The sequence below is a fragment of the Micromys minutus genome (genome assembly GCF_963924665.1).
Source record: "Micromys minutus genome assembly, chromosome: 21".
Taxonomy (NCBI): Eukaryota; Metazoa; Chordata; class Mammalia; order Rodentia; family Muridae; genus Micromys; species Micromys minutus.
Window position 1 is genome coordinate 47,097,353 of NC_137956.1, and position 17,464 is coordinate 47,114,816.

Genomic DNA, 17,464 nt, shown 5'->3' on the forward strand with positions numbered 1-17,464 from the left:
ACAGCTGCCGTTAGCCGTGCTGAAGGGGGTCCATTCTCCATCCTCTCCTCCACACTGGCCATCAGCCTGCATGATCAGAGGGAATGCACACACAAAGCCATTGACAGCACTGTGACTGCAATTAGAGTTGTAGAACTTGGGTTAAGGCCAGGAAAACAATACATTTCTTTTTCCCTGTCCCATATTTAATAAACCAGAACTCTGAAATGAATATTTTTATTTCATTAAAAAAAATCAGAACTTCATGATTAGTTGGGATGAGCAGACATTGTTTCAGTCCATCGTTTCTGGTTTACATTACAAATGGCTTCCATAAGATGTGAGTCACTATTTGCCTACATGCTTGTGGGAAGCTTCTGTAGCCTTTTCTTGGTAGGAACTCCAGTTTTTCTGAATTCTTCCCTTTCCTTGAGATACTCCAGTTTGCATTCTTCATAGAAGGCTGGGTCATTATAGCTAGAAGAAGTAAATAATATCAAAATAGAGAATAAGATTTAATAACATTCAAACATGAGGTTTAATCTCACAAAACTGACTTTCAATAATAGTCACCACGACACAATAAACATAAGTGAAAAAAATGATTTTTTTATTTTGTAATTACATAGTAACATAAACTCTTGGGCTTAGTCTTCTCTAAGAGGATGGAACAATGAATGATGCTCCATTCTAGGAGCCCACAGCTCAACAGACAAGGACTGCACTAGAACAAAATATGAAAGGACAAGAATGGCCATGGGAACATGGGAGGGGGAGCACTGTTGCAGGGCCACAGAAGGCAGGGTGAGGGAAAGTGAGAAGCGTGAGACACTCACATGGTGGATTGGGCACACAGCAGGAGGAGCCCAAGAACACTGCGAGCCAATCAGGATGGGCCACTGAGGTCACACTACCACAGGCTATCATGATAGCAGCAGGACAAGACTAACCAGAAATAAGTCCCGGGAGTGAATGGCAGTGTGTGGCAGAAAGGGAACAGCAAGGTCTTTAAAGTTGGATCTCTAATAATGATACTCAACCAAGAAATGAGGGGCGCCTAAGCTAGCCCAAAGGAAGAGATACAGGATGCAAAAGGAAAAGGCTGATTTGGTAACTAGCCAGAGTTGGTTAGGAGACACATGACTCTAGATTATAGAAAACTAACTCAAACCACATGACACAGACTGAACAAAAAACATTCCCTTTAAGACATGAAGACAAGCAGAGAAACAGGACTTATAGTGATTTAATCCAGGGGTACAAACTACACTTAAACTTAGGATTCTTAACAAAACCCAAAGAAACTTTAAGCAAGAGCTTAACACTGAGGTGGGAGAGGGTGGTTGGAAGAGGGAGCGCCTTCATGGAGGCAATGGGAGGGGGAGAGGGAGAGGGTTGGAGGACAGGAGATACATCTGAAATATAAATACAGAGAATATTCAGTTTTTTAAAAAGGGGGGGGGGAACTTAGGGAGTTTTTAGGGAAAAAACTTAGGAAAAATAGCTTAAGGGAGCCAAGGTTGAGGAGTGGAGAAATATGTGGCTTTCTAGACAGCATGACCGGGAGAATGAAAGAGCTGCAACTGTCAGAAGGGCGGGAGAAAGAGGGCTGCGTCTTGATTTTGGACATCAGTAAGGACACTGGGCTTTAGCAGTTTGGGAGGGATCAGGGACATGAGGAGTGAAGATGAGAGGCAGGCATGATAAAGGCACATCCCTGTTTCGACGTGTTCCTCGAGGGAGCAGCAGCCACATGCATGCTGCGGCTTGCCACAGTAATTAACAAACAACACTTTTCCCATCATTCCTCAGATAATGTCAAATCCACCTTTGGTTGCTTTTCTCTCAACAGTCCTTCCCCACAGCAAACTAGACTCTGAGGCTCATCTTTCTAGGGGTAGGGAAAGGATGTTCCAATAGTAACAATGCGTACCGGTCAATTAGCAGTGTATCGGAAACTTAATGCTAAGTGCCCAGGGTGCACCAGGTACCCTGGTCAGTGTGCTTACACGGGACATCACAACCACGCCTACAACTCGCCCTTCTCACTAGAGGACAGTCAAGTTCTGCCTGCGCCGGTTGAGCCTAGGCGTCTCTAGACCTTCCTGCCACTCTGTTCTAAGGCTGCCCCACCTAAAAAGGGTTTATGTGCAACTGAAAACATGCTATCTTAATCACTGAATTAGACATAAAAAACTGTACATATAATTATCAGAGTAAAATCCATGGGCATTTAGGGAAATTCTTCGTGAAATTTGCTTGTGCCTTCAGGACCTACCTGCCGAGGCCGAATGGTTTATATCCCACTCCATCTGACAGTGGAGTGCTAAAGCACATGTACTGCTTTGTGGCCCAGCTCTTGATGGCAGCTCAGGTTTCTTGATAACTTGGTGGCCCATTCGTTATCAGACATTCAGTTTCCAGGAAGGCACAAAGCAGTCTAGAGCTATCTCCCAGAGGGAGAATGGCAGTATTCAGATGATAGCAAAGCCTCGCTCCCAGATCCCAAGTCTCCTCTGTGACTGACCCAAAGTGGCCTGTCCAATGCTGCAAACAGCATCCCTATCTGCCACTGATTCCTCAGGTACCGTCAGGTCTGCTGGATCTACGTGGTAGAGCAGCCTGCACAGCAGCCTGGGCCTGCTGAAGAGCCTTCTCCTGTTGCAGGTCCCACTCAGAGCTAACAGCGTTCCAAGTCACTTGGTAACATACCCAAGTGAGGAATGTGCTGTCTCTGGAATCCAATTAGGTCCACTAAACACTGGACTTCTTTCTTCAGAGTGGGAGGAGCCAGGTGCATTATCTTATCCTTTACCTTAGAAAGAATATGTATGTATGCCTCACACCACTGGACTAAATATTCCACTGAGGTAGAAAGCCCTTAAATTTGGTTGGATTTATTTTCTATCTCCCAATACACACATGTTTATCAAAAAGTCCATAGTAGTTGCTACCTCCTGCTCACTTGGTCCAATAAGCATAATCCATATCGTGCTCAGTGTGACCTTTTATATTATGGACAGATGATCAAGATCCCTCCAAACTATGTTATGGCACAGGGCTGGCGTTAATATACTATTGAAGTAAAACTGTAAAAGTATACTGCTGGCTTTTGGCAATTGAAAGCAAACTGCTTCTGACAGCCCTGATGGCCAGGTACAGAGAGGAAGGCACTGCTAGATCACCAGCTGCATGCCATGCACCAGGAGGCACAATCTGTTCAGGTAAGTACACCCCGTCTGGTACCACAGCTGCAACAGGAATCACTACTTGTAGTTGGAATGAAAACTTAAGGTCAAGCATTGGAATGCTAGATCCCTCCTTGGTAGAACTGTTTGGGGACAGATTGGGAGATACTTCCTAATGGCCTTGGAGAAGGTATGTTACTAGGGGTGTGATTTGAGGCTTCAAGACCCAATGGCAGGCTTTGTCTGTCTGTCTCTGTCTTTCTGCCTCCAACTTGGAGATGAGACGGAAGCTCTCAGCTACCGCTCCAGTACTCTGCTATGCCTGCTTGCCTGCTCCCTGCCATGATGATCAGGGACTCACCTCTGAAACTCTGTAAATGAGCCCCTAATTAAATGGTTTCTTGTGTAAGTTGCCTTGGTCATGGTGTCTCTTCACAACAATAGGAAAGTAACTAAGTCGCTACCTAAGTTTTTGTAACCAACTGTCATCCCCACTATCCACCAGTCTTTAGCCAGACAGAGTTAAAGGGGAATGAGATGAAACTCACCACCCTAGTCTGCACCTTTCTAGTCTTTGGTAGCGACACTAATTTCTGCCATTCTTCCAGGGATGTGATACTGTCTGTAGTTCACTAATTTCCCTGGTTAAGCAAGTCTACTGGTTTGTATTTGGCCTTTCCAACCATAATGGCTCACTCCACAGTTATGGAACCAATGTGAGAACTCTGCCAACGTCTATGTTATCTATCCCAATTGTACATTCTATGACTGGACAGTAACTACAGGATGATTCCTAGGAACCCACTATGCCTACTGTGAGTAGGATGTCAGCCAAAAGACCAGTAATCACCTGCCTTTCATTAAGTTCGTACTTCAACTGGAGTCCACAGTGCTTCTTGGGGTTTCCCAATATCAGAGTCCATCTAGAACCTATTCCCAACAGACCCTAGAAAGTCTGATTATTTCCTTTCCCCAGTGAACAGTTATCCTTTTAAAAGGCTGTAGGTCCATGTGGGAAAGGATGGAAGAAAGGCTAACAGTAAAACTCTTAGGTATTTCAACAATATATAATGTTGTTGTACATGAGACAGTAATATGTTAAACATAATTATGATGTTTTTGTTTCTATTTGAAAACTAAAAATTACATAAAAGATGTGATTGTGTGTCAGACTCACAACTTGTGATGGCTAATCTAGCTTGTCAACTCATCCACATCTAGAATCAACTAAAATCCAAACAGCAGGGCACACCTGGGAGGAATTCATCTTGATTGGATCATTTGAGGTCAGAAGACCCACCCTAATGTCTGGACCACACCTTCTGGTGTCAGCATCCTTCAAGGGACATGGTAGAGGGAAGCTTTGCTTTTTGCCTGCTTGCCTTCACTCTCTCTGGCAAGCCCATCCACCCTCCCCCTGAGGCGTTCTGTCACTGGCAGAGGAAGGGACATCTCCAGGATCCAACACAGACCAGCTGGGACACCCAGCCTCAAGGCCTGAACAACTCCTGATTCTTGGCCTTTCTGCCAAGACAGCCATTGATGGGCTGGCCTGACCACAAGCTATCAGCCATTCTGATAAAGCCCCTTTGAGTGTATACAGATGCATTCCGTCCACTCTGTTCCTCTGGAGAGTACATATGTAAAACAATGTAACAAATTTCAAATCTAAGCTACAAGGTCCATAACTAAGATGCAGCAGGTTTGTTTTGTTTTAAGCAGGGTTTTACTGCTGGACAGCCCTTACCCCCTCCCAATTTTTCTGTCACCATGGCTGCCCAAGTGCTACTAAGGGAGATTTTGTAGTAGCCAAAACAACTCCTGAGGGAAATATTCACGTTGTAATTTCTGTAATAAACGTATTTCATGACTGGCTTCCCACATACCCTTTTATTCTAACCCTGCCCCTGCCCCCCGTGTCGCGTGGACTAGCCTTGAGCTAGCGTCAATCTGTCTCAGACTTTCGAATGCTGTGATTGTAAGCATGCATCATCATGTTCCACTGTCTGTCATTTTTAATGCAGTTTTGGAGAAAAACCAGAGATTCTAGGCTGAGAAGGCAAGATGGAATGGCATGGAACACGGTTCCTCTCCAATGTCTGAGAGCAGAGGCACTCCGTGGAGCACAGGCATCCTTTATCCAAGGGATATTCCCCATTCTCCCATATACCCAGCATACCTAGAATGGGCACTGTGGGAGACAGGGCAACTTACAGTCCTGTGAAACATGGGAAACAACGGTCTCCTGGCCAAGGTAAAACTTAGTCTTCATTTCCCAGGGTAACTCTGGACTGGTTGGCCAAGGCCGTCAGGAGCTGACCTGTTCTGTGGTGCACATACATCATCTGAGGGCGTCTAGGAAAGGCAGCTGCAGTTTGTGGGGGGTGTTCTGCTATTGCAGGAATGCATAATGCAGTCCTCAAACCTCTTTCCTCCCTGTTAAAGGGCTCTGAGGCCTTTTATAAGGTCACACAGGAAGCACACACTGGCATTGGCAGTCACCAGAGAAGGGAAATTTGAGGTTCAGGGGAGAAATTCCAGCTGGCTTGTGACCAGGGTTCTGTGCTCAGGCACTACGTGCTGAGCAGATGGTCTCCAATAACAGCAGTGGTGGCTTGTCACCAGGACTCCACACTGCTCACTCGCTTCCTGTACATACACAGGGAGGGCCACCGTTTCTATCAATGACCAACAGATGAATCTGGCTAGGTTAGGATGCTCTCTAACCTCTGCAGACATGTCCAAGAACATTCCAGGCTGGGATTCAGGCTGGTAGCCTAGACCTGTTGTCCAGGTGGAGGGCACAGACCTGCGAACTGCTGAACTTGAGTCATCTCAGGGCGTCCTGTCACCCTCAAGGACAATGCACAGCAGTGAGGGATTTAGTGTACATGCAGTGTATGCTTCTGCCCTGAGCCAGGACAGAAGGTGGGGTTGCATTTTGAGGAAGAAGAGGCACAAAGGCTTCCCTGTCTCAAGTTTCCTGAGGGTTCAAGCTGGGGTACAAAACAGCCACCCGGGGAAATACAGAGTTCTAGCACAAATGACTTTGGTGGAAAAAGCATCAGGGGCATCAGATTCAGAACAGTCGCCATCTCCCCACCCCCAGGTTCGCTATGGGTCTGGGAAGAGCAAACTCCACACTTAGCTGGATGTGGTGCAAACAGGCAAAGGTCCACCTCTCTTGCAAAACTGAGGCACTTCAGACAGAGCAGTCACTGTGCTGCTGGTGTCATATCAGCTTGACACAGCTACAGTTATTAGAGAGAAAGAAGCCGCACTTGTAGAAATGCTTCCATAAAATCCAGCTGTAAGGCATTTTAGTTAGTGACTGGTGTGGGAGGGCCCAGCCCACAGAGAGTGGTACCATGCCTGGGCTGGTGGCCCTACCTTCTGTAAGAAAGCAGACTGGGTAAGCCATAGAAAGCAAGCCAGTAAGCAGCATCCCTCTGTGGTTTCTGCATCAGCTCCTGCCTCCAGGTTCCTGCCCTATTTTTGACTTCCTGTCCTGACTTCCCCCATGATGAAGAGTAAAGATAATGCAGGCCAGATACACCCTTTCCTCCCAGGACAACTTGCTTTTTAATCATGGTGTTTCATCACAGCAATAGAAACCCTAAGACACTTTCCATCTGCCCAGGAAATGTGGGTCTGTGCTAGTGAGGCTGCGCTGTGCCACCCTCCTTCCATGGTCTGGAGGCCTCCGGGCAGGTAGCTCTCCAGTCTCTCGATGCAGCACATGTTCTTAGAGAAAAAAGACCGACTGGTCTGCTCAGCTAGCACTTTTTCTGTGAGGTTCCCATATCCTGTTTTCTGCAGAACTCAGTACTCTAGGCAGAGCAGATCCTACTTAATCGACATTCATGGAGTCTCACTACACCTCATTAACAACACTGTTATCAGGTCCCAAAGGAAGCTGGGACAAGTCCCACTCCATACCTGTAGCTCCTCCCTGCACTTTTCACACACCCCTCCCCATTCCTCTTCCCTACTATAACAGCCATTTTGATCATCGCTAGGCTCCTGGCTGGCTCCTCTCCTGGGTCACTCTCTGCTCTCTCCCTTGCAGCTGTCTCCTCCTGTGCTCTCTCATCCACAGTAAACCTTCTCAGCCGTACCAGGGGCGGTCACGTCCTCCTTTCTCCTCCACCTTCCACTGCAGAGCTGGAGCTAGGACACCTGTGGGTTCTGTTTCTTTAAATGTGTTTGTTGCTTTCGTTCAGCATGCTTCTGTAAAATATCTGTGTTCCTACAAAAGCATTGGTAAGAGGAAGAGAGGCTTAACTGAGGAAGCCGCTCTCTACAGTCAAGGGCTCTTGGAAGGGGAGGCTCTGATACTAAGGTCCAGTTTCCTAATTGGTTCTGGATTTGTCAATGAAGAAGGCTGGGAGCCAATTGCTGGGCAGAGGAGACAGGTGGGACTTCCGGTTCCCAGGAGTAAAGGGCAGACCCAAGGAAAGAAGGAGAGGTTTTTTTTTAGACTTGCTTTGGAGGAAAAGGGGCTCAATAACCATGTAAAACCTAGGGGCAGCTAGGACCTGCAGCCTCCTTTCAGGGCAGGACAAAGGTGTTTGACGGTGACTAGATGGAACAAGCCCTAAGATTGGGGCAGGAGAAGATACGGAGAGAATAAATTGGTAAGGGCACATCTTTCCAGGTGGGAGCTATCTGTGCCCAGCAATTGTGACTGGCAGGCAAGTTTTAAAGTAATAAAGCTGACTGGGTGTCGTTTCCCTGCAGATCCAAAGGAGGCAGGCTTGGGAATGGTTGTGATCGATCCAGAGCTAAGCTGTGTGGAACAAAAGGGAGTCGGGAGGGGCTGGTAATGCTGCAGCTCCTGGGCAAGGCGGTGGCGTGGTTTTTAAAACTGCACAACAGGCTCTTGTGGTTCCTGCCCTGCAACCACTGGCAGCCAAGATTGCCTCGGAAAATGCATGCTAACTCTTGGTTTCCTCATGTCTATCTGCAGAGATGAAGATGGGTTTGGGTAATCTTGTCCCTTCCAATGGTGCTATTCCCAAAGCCTGTAAGGTTATATATACACGGTGTAACCCTAAAAATACATAAGAGATTCATAAGTGTTACTTTTTAAATTAGCTCTCCTAAGAAATCTCACGCTATGGAAAAACATAAGAGGGAACAACAGCTTGCCAAAAGTAAAATCTCACAACTACCAATTAACAACTTAGTAAAATGTCGTGCTATTATCTGTCAATAATGTATATAACAGCGTATACGATAAACACATATGGGCTGAAAACAAACGCATTCAGCGAAATCTGCTTACTTTCTTATCCTTTGCTGCTTTTTTTTTCCTTCTTCTTTTTCTAGACAGGGTTTCACTATGTAGCTCTGGCTGTCCTGGAACTCACAGAGCTCTCCTGCCCCAGCCTCCCAAGGGACTGAAGATGTATGGCAGTATGCAGATTTAAGGAACTGGAGTTAATGTCTCTCTTTCAGAATAACCTGTAACATCCTGATGTCTTAACCAGCAACGTGAAGAATCTGGTGGGCACAGGTACAGAACAGACTACAGGGAATGAGCTAATAACATTCTCCTGACACACGCGTGTGCAATCACGGACACGTAAGCATTGAGGTGACAACTTACTAAGCAGTTAGACAGTCTTTCAGTGCAGAATTCTCTTTCCGGCATTTTAATACCATAAGGATCCCGGAGTCCTTGCAACATCTGGTAAAATCTGAAAATTAAAAATAATAATGATGATAATAATGAGGAAAGAAAAACATTACATTTACATGATTTTAAAAGTTCTAAGTCTCTCCTTTAGACTCCACTGTCTAGACTGTATCCACTCCATGGTCAATTAAAGAAAACTGTAGACTATGTAAGAGCAGACTGTGAGCATTGCTCATTTTGTAGAAAAGGACTTGGAAGATAAGAGCAGGACAACTGCCGAGAGACACACTGACCATAGTGACCTCACAGGATTTCCAGTGGGACAAGAATGCATCCCAAGTAACAAGATGTGGTAGTTTGAAGAAAACGGCCCCCACGAGCCCATAGGGAGTGGCACTAGTAGGAAGTGTGGCCTTACTGGAGGAATATGTCCCTGGGAGTAGGTTGTGAGGTTTCAGCTACTCAGATGAGCCCCAATGTCCTGCCCCTCCTGCTGCCTGCTGACCCAGGTGTAGAGCTCTCAGCTCCTCCAGCACATGCCTGCCTGGATGCTGCCATGCTTCCTACCATGATAGACTAAACCTCTGACCCTTTAAGCCAGCTCCAATTAAATGTTGTCCGTATAAAAGTTGTGTGGTCAAGATTTTCTTCATAGCAATAGAAACCCGAAGACAGAGGTTGGAACCAGGAGTGACTTTATTGCTGTGATAGGCCTGACCATGCTTGGACTTTGGGACTTTCAATGGGGAAAGCAACCGACTGCTTTAAGTGGGCTTAATGGGCCACCCTAGTGGGACCATGGAAGACACTAGTGCTGAGGGTCATTTGAATTGTGGGAGCTTCGATCAAAAGATCTCAGACTCAGAATATGATTGTGTGGCCTCGAGACTATTATTGGGATATTCTGGCAAAGGGTGTAACTGCTTTCTGCTCTGCTCCATAAAATCTGCCTGACATTAAATAGAAGAGCTATGGATTAAAAGCTTTGGCAGAGATTTCCAGACAGCCTAGTATTAACTGTATTGTTGGTTATTAGTGGCACGCTTATGCATATTTATAATGAAAAGAAACAAACTGAGCAAGAATACAAGAGTTGGAGGAGGAGGGGGTACCAGGAACCGTAAACAGGTAAGAGAGAAGCCTGGTGCCAGGTAGAATATAGGAGAACAAGACTGCTCCCAGCTAAGCTTCAAATCTCTGAAAGGGTATAAAGAGAAGTAAAAAGGAAATAAAAATTATCAGGGCCTGGTGTGATGGTGTGCCCCTTGAATCTCAGTACTCCAGAGGCAGAGGCAAGAAAATCTCTGCATTCAAGGTCAGCCTGATCAACAGAGCAAGTTCCAGGACAGCAGAGCTTAGGCAGTGAAGAAACACAACAAAACAGAACAGTGGTGAAGATGTAATTGAATGAGAGGCCTGAGTAGCAGAACTTGGCAGCTTCAGCCTATGGTTCGTGCGTTAGCGTGAAGGACAGAAGAAAGGGCTTATGGACTCTCCCTCCACAGCTAGGGAAAGCCACTGAGGCCAGCTGTGTGTCGAAGGTGTTGCTGCAGAGAGGCCTACAAAGGCCACTGTGCAAAGCCTGGATTGCCTCTGAGACCCCAAGATGTTAGAGATGGCAGAGCGGTGGGACACCTGCCAAGGAGCGATGCTAACAGGAAGTGGAGCCAGCCCAAGGAGCGATGCTAACAGGAAGTGGAGCCAGCCCAAGGAGCGATGCTAACAGACAGTGGGACCAGCCCAAGAGAGAGAAATGTGTTGCAGTCAACAGGGCTGAGAAGAGTCGGAGCTCTGAAGAGCATGTTGACATCAGTCATGAGAATGCAGAGTCTGGAGTTCGCCCAGCTGTCTTCAGTCTTGTTTGGCCCAATATTTCCTCATTATGTTCTCTTTCTTCCCTTATGGTAACATATATCCTGTGCTATTATTATATGTTGGAAGTATGTGATCTAATTTTTCATTTATAGGAGATTGCAGTTAAAGAGATTATATGAGGGCTTGGGGATAGAGAGAGAGAGAAAGATTGATTGATGGATTATATGGTACTGTGGTAGACGCTGGAACATTTGAAGTCAGACTATGGCATGCTTACAAGCCTATGGGAGCCAGGGAGGGGAATGTGGTGGTTTGAATGAGAATGGACCCCACAGGCCCATATTTAGTGATACTATTATTTGTTGTGGCCTTGCTGAAATAGGTCACTGGGGGGGGGGGGGGTTCAGATGCTCAAACCAAGCCAAGTGTCACTCTCTCCCTGCTGCCTGACGATCCGGATGTAGAACTCTCAGCTTCTTCTTCAGCACCATGTCTGCCTGTGTGCTGCCAGGGGGACAATAGACTGAATCTCTGAACCTCAAAGCTAGCCTCAATTAAATGTTTTCTCACAAGAATTGTGGTCATGGTGTCTCTAGAGCAACAGAAACCCTAACTAAGAGGAAGTGTAAAGCCAGCCCCAGCCCCAGGTATCTGGCATCCATCTCTTCTTCCCCGAAGTGTGCATTAAATTCTAGTGCCAGGGTTCTCCCTCTTTTCCAGTCCTAAGATCATAAAAACTGTGAACAGTTTTCTGTATGTTTCCTTCTGCGACCACACCAGTAACATCACACTTTTAGTCCCTGGTGCCACTGTCTACCCACAGCCACTGGACACTGCCTTCCTCTTGCTCTGGGTCGGATCCAGCCACACCCCATCCTCCCCACAAGCCCTCTGCCCTGCATCTTAGCAGCTGTCCTCCTAACTGCCCAGCTCCTCTGTGGCCACTGCAGTTCAAGCAGTTTTAGGCTCTGCTGTCAAGTAGCCAGCAATTAGGTGTCAAACACAACCCCAGCCTCACAAAGAAGCTGTCAGGGTACCACTCTGATAGTCTGTGTAATATAAAATCATGGTTCCATCTTCCCTTGAGCCATGTGCTGCACTGTGATCAGTAAAGAACGTAACTCACTCATAATTACCTTAAAGCAAGCAGGAAATTTCAGGAGTCTATGGAGCGACACACCTATGATCTGTAACAAGATGCTTCTACATCGAGAACACAGAATCGGCTGAAATAAATGAGTGCAAATCTTTCTAAGAGGGATTTGGTCGAAACTAGAGCCCCACAACAGACACGCCTGAATCTACCAGAGCACCATAGCTAGACTCTGGCAGGACAGGAGCAAGGGTCAGAGAAGAGATGAACTTAAGTATGCACAGGAGGTGATCCCATGAAAAGAAGTTTCTCATGCTCCATCACAGCCAGACCGAGTGGTCCTTAGGTCTCATCCCCCATCCCAGCTTCACCTAACTGCTTAGTCTGAACGCCATCCATTATTTCCTTCATCCCAACCATAAGTATTTCTGTTCAGTGCACAGGTGAGCTGGGTATGATGGCTAAGTCAAATCCAGTGAGCCTTCGTTTGTGTCCTTTGCGAAGGACTTCCATCTCAAAACACAAAGCAGACAAGGCTAGCTCAGTAGACACATGGGGGCTGGGGGGATGATCATGGACATCAAAAACCCTTTACTTCTGATTTTGGAACGCCTATTTTTCTTATGTATTTGTTTTGTACTTAGAGCATTGTATTAAGATATGACTGAAAATAAAGACATGGCAGTCTCCAAAGGGAATGTGTCCACCTTCACTACAGGGTTCTTTAAGAGAACTCTTGAACTGCCATGTTCAGGAGTAGTGATGAAAAACAAGCTAGACCCCTTCCCTGTGCCCTACTGAGACCTCATCACACCTTCACCAAACTGGTCTACTCAGATAATGGCTGGAAGAAACATGGCTGCCAAAGTGAGTTCTGCCTGAAGAAAGCATGCTAGCTGGCAAATACCAGAGCCCTTTTTGAAAACTCAGAGGCTACTATCAAAAGTCTAACTCCTAATTTTAACAAACCCAACGTTCTCCTGCCTCAGTTCAGCACAGGACAGCAGGCACCGCACTGTAAAGCGATGCAAGTGCACTGAAAAGCCTTGCTTCTGTGCTCTCCTCACGATGGAGTTGCTGGCCAGGGTCCTCCTCTCCAGGCCCAAAGCTCTCCTGGAGTAACTGAAGCCCCAAGTCGTTCTATACGGCTTCCATCACATTTAGCAACGCGGTTTTAATGGCAGTCTTTCTCTCCTCCTGCATTAGCATATACTCGTGTAAAACTAATGTTGCTGATACTGCCGGCTGACTGAAACTGGTGCTCTGGAAGTCTTCAAAGGGCTCCTCCCACCTATCAGTGTTGTATGAAATGTCTATGTGCCCAAGTCTATCAATCTTTGAATATTAAGGAAACCATAAAGATACAAATAGGATCCAACTAAAAATTAGTAACTATCAAAGTAAAATTATTAACTATGAAAATAAAATTTCATTTAATTAAATTTGTGTTAAAGTAATTCAAATGCACATGAGCAATGAGAGACCAAAAAGACTAAGCTGTCCTGAAGATTAATGAGATGGGCGTTCGGGACATTTTTTTCTCCCTTCAGTAAAATACCAAGAACATGAAAATCTTTTAATCTCAGTACTCAGGAGGCAGAGGCAGGCTGGCCACTGTGAGTACAAAGTCAGCCTGGTATTTAGGGCGGGTTCCAGGACAGCCAGAGCTGCATAGAGAGAACCTGTCTCTAAAAACAAAACAAAAAAAAAAAACCATGGAATCCATATATTTGTACAACTTTCATTTCTCTCAAATAAACTATAAAAGCATCAAACTATATCACACTACAAATGAAACAGTTTAGTGGCAACCAAAAATAAAATAGCGTCAGATATATCAATGCCTGAGTCTATATCATTCTGAAAAATTCCCATATATGCTTTTAAACATTTGAAGCAAGAATTTTGCACATTAAAAAAAAAATGGCTTCTCCTGTACAACTTGGTCTTCATGTGGGTCCCAAACAACTGGAGCAGGGACTGTCCCAAAAGCTGTTGCCTGTCTGTGGAATGTGTTCTTGTAGCTGGGCTGCCTTGTCTGGCCTCAGTGGGAGAGGAAGCACCTGACCTCACAGAGACTTGATGTGCCAGGGTGGGGGGGATACCCAAGGGGCCCCACCTGCTCAGAGGAGAAGGGGGGAAATGGGGGAGGTATTGTTGGAGGAGGTTGGGAGGATGCAGTGAGCAGGATGTAAAGTGACTAAGTAAATAATAATAATAATAATAATAATAATAATAATAATAATAATAATAATAATAAAATGGCTTCTCCAGAGTGACTACAATGAGCTTTTTTTTTTTTTCACTTTACTTACTTTCCCTGTGACCTAATGAGTTTAATTAGTCCCTGCCATGAATATGGGCGAAGGGTTAGAGGTCACTGAATAAATTCACACATGCATTAATGAAGCCTCTTTTCCTTTCATAAGCTTCTCATAGTAACTACACAAAATGATAAATTCTGCATTTTAGATTTGAAGTGTGTCATGAGCCCTCCACACTAGAAACATGGATGCATTTATCTTTCCACAATGTCAAACCATTTTAAAGAATAATGGCAGATTCGCAAGCTACATCATCTGCTCTGACTGTACTTGCCAAGTGGTCCCAATTTCCCTTGATGGCTGGCTGATGAGAGACTAACTTCAATCTTAACTAATATTAACTCTCAGATCACACATCATATAATAGTATATCTCTCGAGGTGCATGTATGTGGGCTTTTACAAAAGGGTTGAGGAGGTGGATGTAGACACAGAGACCAACTATCTACGGGTCACTGTGGGCAGTTGAACTATTAACCAAATCACCTGGAAAGCTAGTTTGGGCCTCAGAATGCAGAGAAGCTGCAAGAAGCCTAGCAACCAGCCCTGGATACATGAACACACACACAATCACAGGGCACTGGAAGAAGCTTATCAAGTGGCAAGGCCCCGGCTGAGCTGACACACGGGGTTCTCCAGTGATGGCCAGGCGTCCGTCTCCATTCCTGTGGTAAGAGTCTTCTGTGGAATGCAAGTGAGGTGCTGCACCTTTCCACGTCTCATGTGCTCAGGAAGTTCTTGGTCTGGTGTGTTTTTAATGTCTGTCTGTCTACACGGTCTTCAGGATTAAGTTGTTCTCAGTCTGCACAACACAGATGGTGCTGGTACCTGCACACACAATGGCACGCAGAGTCATCCTTTCTGTGTTTGCACTTAAAATAGAAACAAACGCTGCTTCGTGAGCTGGAGTCAGCAGAGCAAGACACTGCCTGAAAGCCATGCTCCCCACCACTGGGAGAACGCAGTGCAGGGGAGCCAGAGCTCAGCACAGTGCTCAAGAACTTGAAAGGAAGGTGTGGGAACAGTTCAGTATGACCCGCAAACAAAACACCTGAGCACCTGTCTGCTTTTAAAGATCACGGGTGGGAGATGCTCAGACGGAGCAGCCATGACCAGAGCTAATGATAAGGGATGGAGGACTGAGAAAGTCTCGAGGCAAAAGCCATGGAGTGTGTCTCCCATTTTCCTTACATATCCCACACAGTTTACTCACAAAGCAGGATGGTCACAAGCTGCTTTTAAACAGTTCGTGTCTGTAAAGAGAGTGAAGGCCTCAAAGTTAACCACAGGAGTAAGTTCATCCACCTCCTATGAAAATAACTATTACATGTAGCTTTCTTAAAAAGCACTGTTTTGTGGATAACCACCAAAGGAACATTACATAGATAGTCACTAGAGGGACAGCATGTTGATTGTCATTTCCTATCTTCTTGAAACAAAAGATGGACCTTTCATCAACATCAGATCTAACTCCTAACCACTGCCAAAATAGCACGCCATTACCAACAGCACACTGAGAGGAGTTGGTCTTCACAGTTCTTTTCATTTTTGGAGGGGTGTTAACAATCCTCAGCTTGCTGGGCCTTTACGGCACCCGGGAGCTGAGACTACAGCAGGGGTGGGTCAAAGCAACACTGTCCCCGGATCTAAGGGACATCTGTAAAGTGCATCTTACTGCTCAGAACACAGGCACAAAGCATCTCTGGGAGAACATGTGGGGACCCGCTGTGCTGTCTCACAGGAGGGAAGCTGACAGGCTGTGGAACAGGAACTAAAGAACTGCTGGTCTGGGGGTTGGAACTCTATATGGAACAAAAGGTTAACTTAAAAAAGAAAAAGGAAGAGTAGTTATAGGAAGCGGGGGCTGAGGACCGGCATGAAGAAGCCAGCCATCTCTCCATGTTCTTCCTCTCCCCCAGTCTGTTTAGCAACAACTGGAGGGAACCCCACGACTCACTAAGAACTCCCCATTCATCACCTTCCAAGGAGGTTTCCGATGTATAGCTTAATTTCCTTAAATACTAATTGTTCTCAACTACAAATTTAGAAAATCCCTTTTTGTGAACTGTATGTCTGCATAGTCACGTCAAGGGAAAAGCATCATTTCCAGGTAAAAAGCCTCTCAGAAATCACACTGCAGTTTTCCTCCAATCTCACACGGTCACACCAACCGCCAGAATGAAAGAACCCTGACGACACATGTGCTACCTTCCTGGTAAATAGACCTAAATTCTCAGTTTAGAAGGAAGGGGGGGGGGGGCTCACAGACATGGCGCCGTAAGCTTAATTAGACATTAATAAGCCCACTGTCCCTGGTTAACAAGGCAAATCGATCCTTTCTGTTCCGGCTGCAGTTTATTTAAAGACTTTCCAATGTTACTACTTAGGATCAGGTCCCATGGAGGTGTCTTCTCACCATTTATATTTTCACAACACTTATGACACCGCTATCACACCCTTAAAATAAACGAAAAGCCCATGCCACATTTCAGACCAGCAAATGCTACTGCTTCTATTTCTATTTCAGGAAATAAACATTAAAATAATTCTGTGCTGCTCACTTCTTTCAGTGTTGGACAGTTAAATGAAACAATGTAGGGTTTTTGCATCTTATGTTACAAATGTCCTCCAGAAGTAGGTATTTAATCAGGGCTTTAAACTTCAGCTCTCGATAATGTATTACAAAAGAAAAAACATGACAACAAAAGCATTTTTGACAAAATTATTATGCTTTAAATTTTCTATTAGATTATGATTTATTAACATTCTACACTTTAAAGATTAGTCTGTGTATAGAATGAATTTAGTGGTGCATTTAATGAGACAAGAAGCTAGGATGAACACAGAAAGATTATTCCACATTGTAGTGCATGAGCTGTTTGACAATTCTAGAGCAGTCCAACAGAAAGCTTCTCTCTAGATTGATCACGGCTCAGTTAACAGCACTGAATATCTAATACCTCCAACTCAATTAATTCTCACCTGATTAACATCAGACTGATATTCAAACTAAATCATCTCTCCAGTCAAGTAGAAATCAATATTTCTGATTTTACTTTTAAATTACAATACAAAATCAAATGCGTACATCTTCAGTATGCCAAGAGCAGCTTCCCTAGTCCACCATGGCATGGGAGACACAGCTGATTAAAGTATTATTCTAATGTGAGCACCACTACGGAGCAGGATCTGATTAATCTGAACACCAAGATGGAGTAAAGTAATTATAGATCTTACGCAGGGCAAATAGAAAATTGACATAAAATAAACTTGACTTCTTAAAACAAACCTTGCTGTTTATCAGCTCAAGTAGTTAGGAACATAGTTTTATTAAGACTGATTACTCTCAGGAAAAAAAGACATCCCAGGCACAATTACCATGGGCTAAGAAACAGCAACTCTTGTGCAGGTCACACTCTCGCTAT

At 45.1% G+C, this 17,464-nt stretch overlaps 1 protein-coding gene across 3 annotated transcripts in view; it reads right to left on the reverse strand.

The window, feature by feature from the left end:
* Nucleotides 1-206: 206 nt before the first annotated feature.
* The window catches only part of CMC1 (C-X9-C motif containing 1), a 57,513-nt gene continuing 40,255 nt past the window's right edge, over nt 207-17,464 (reverse strand). For all 3 annotated transcript variants that reach the window (XM_080933940.1, XM_080933941.1, XM_080933939.1), the window contains 2 exons: nt 8,779-8,869; nt 207-456 (listed from right to left, as the gene is read on the reverse strand). In XM_080933940.1, the coding sequence (XP_080790066.1) occupies nt 336-456; nt 8,779-8,869 (212 nt within the window). In that variant the 3' untranslated portion in view covers nt 207-335. The remainder of the gene's footprint in view (nt 457-8,778; nt 8,870-17,464) is intronic.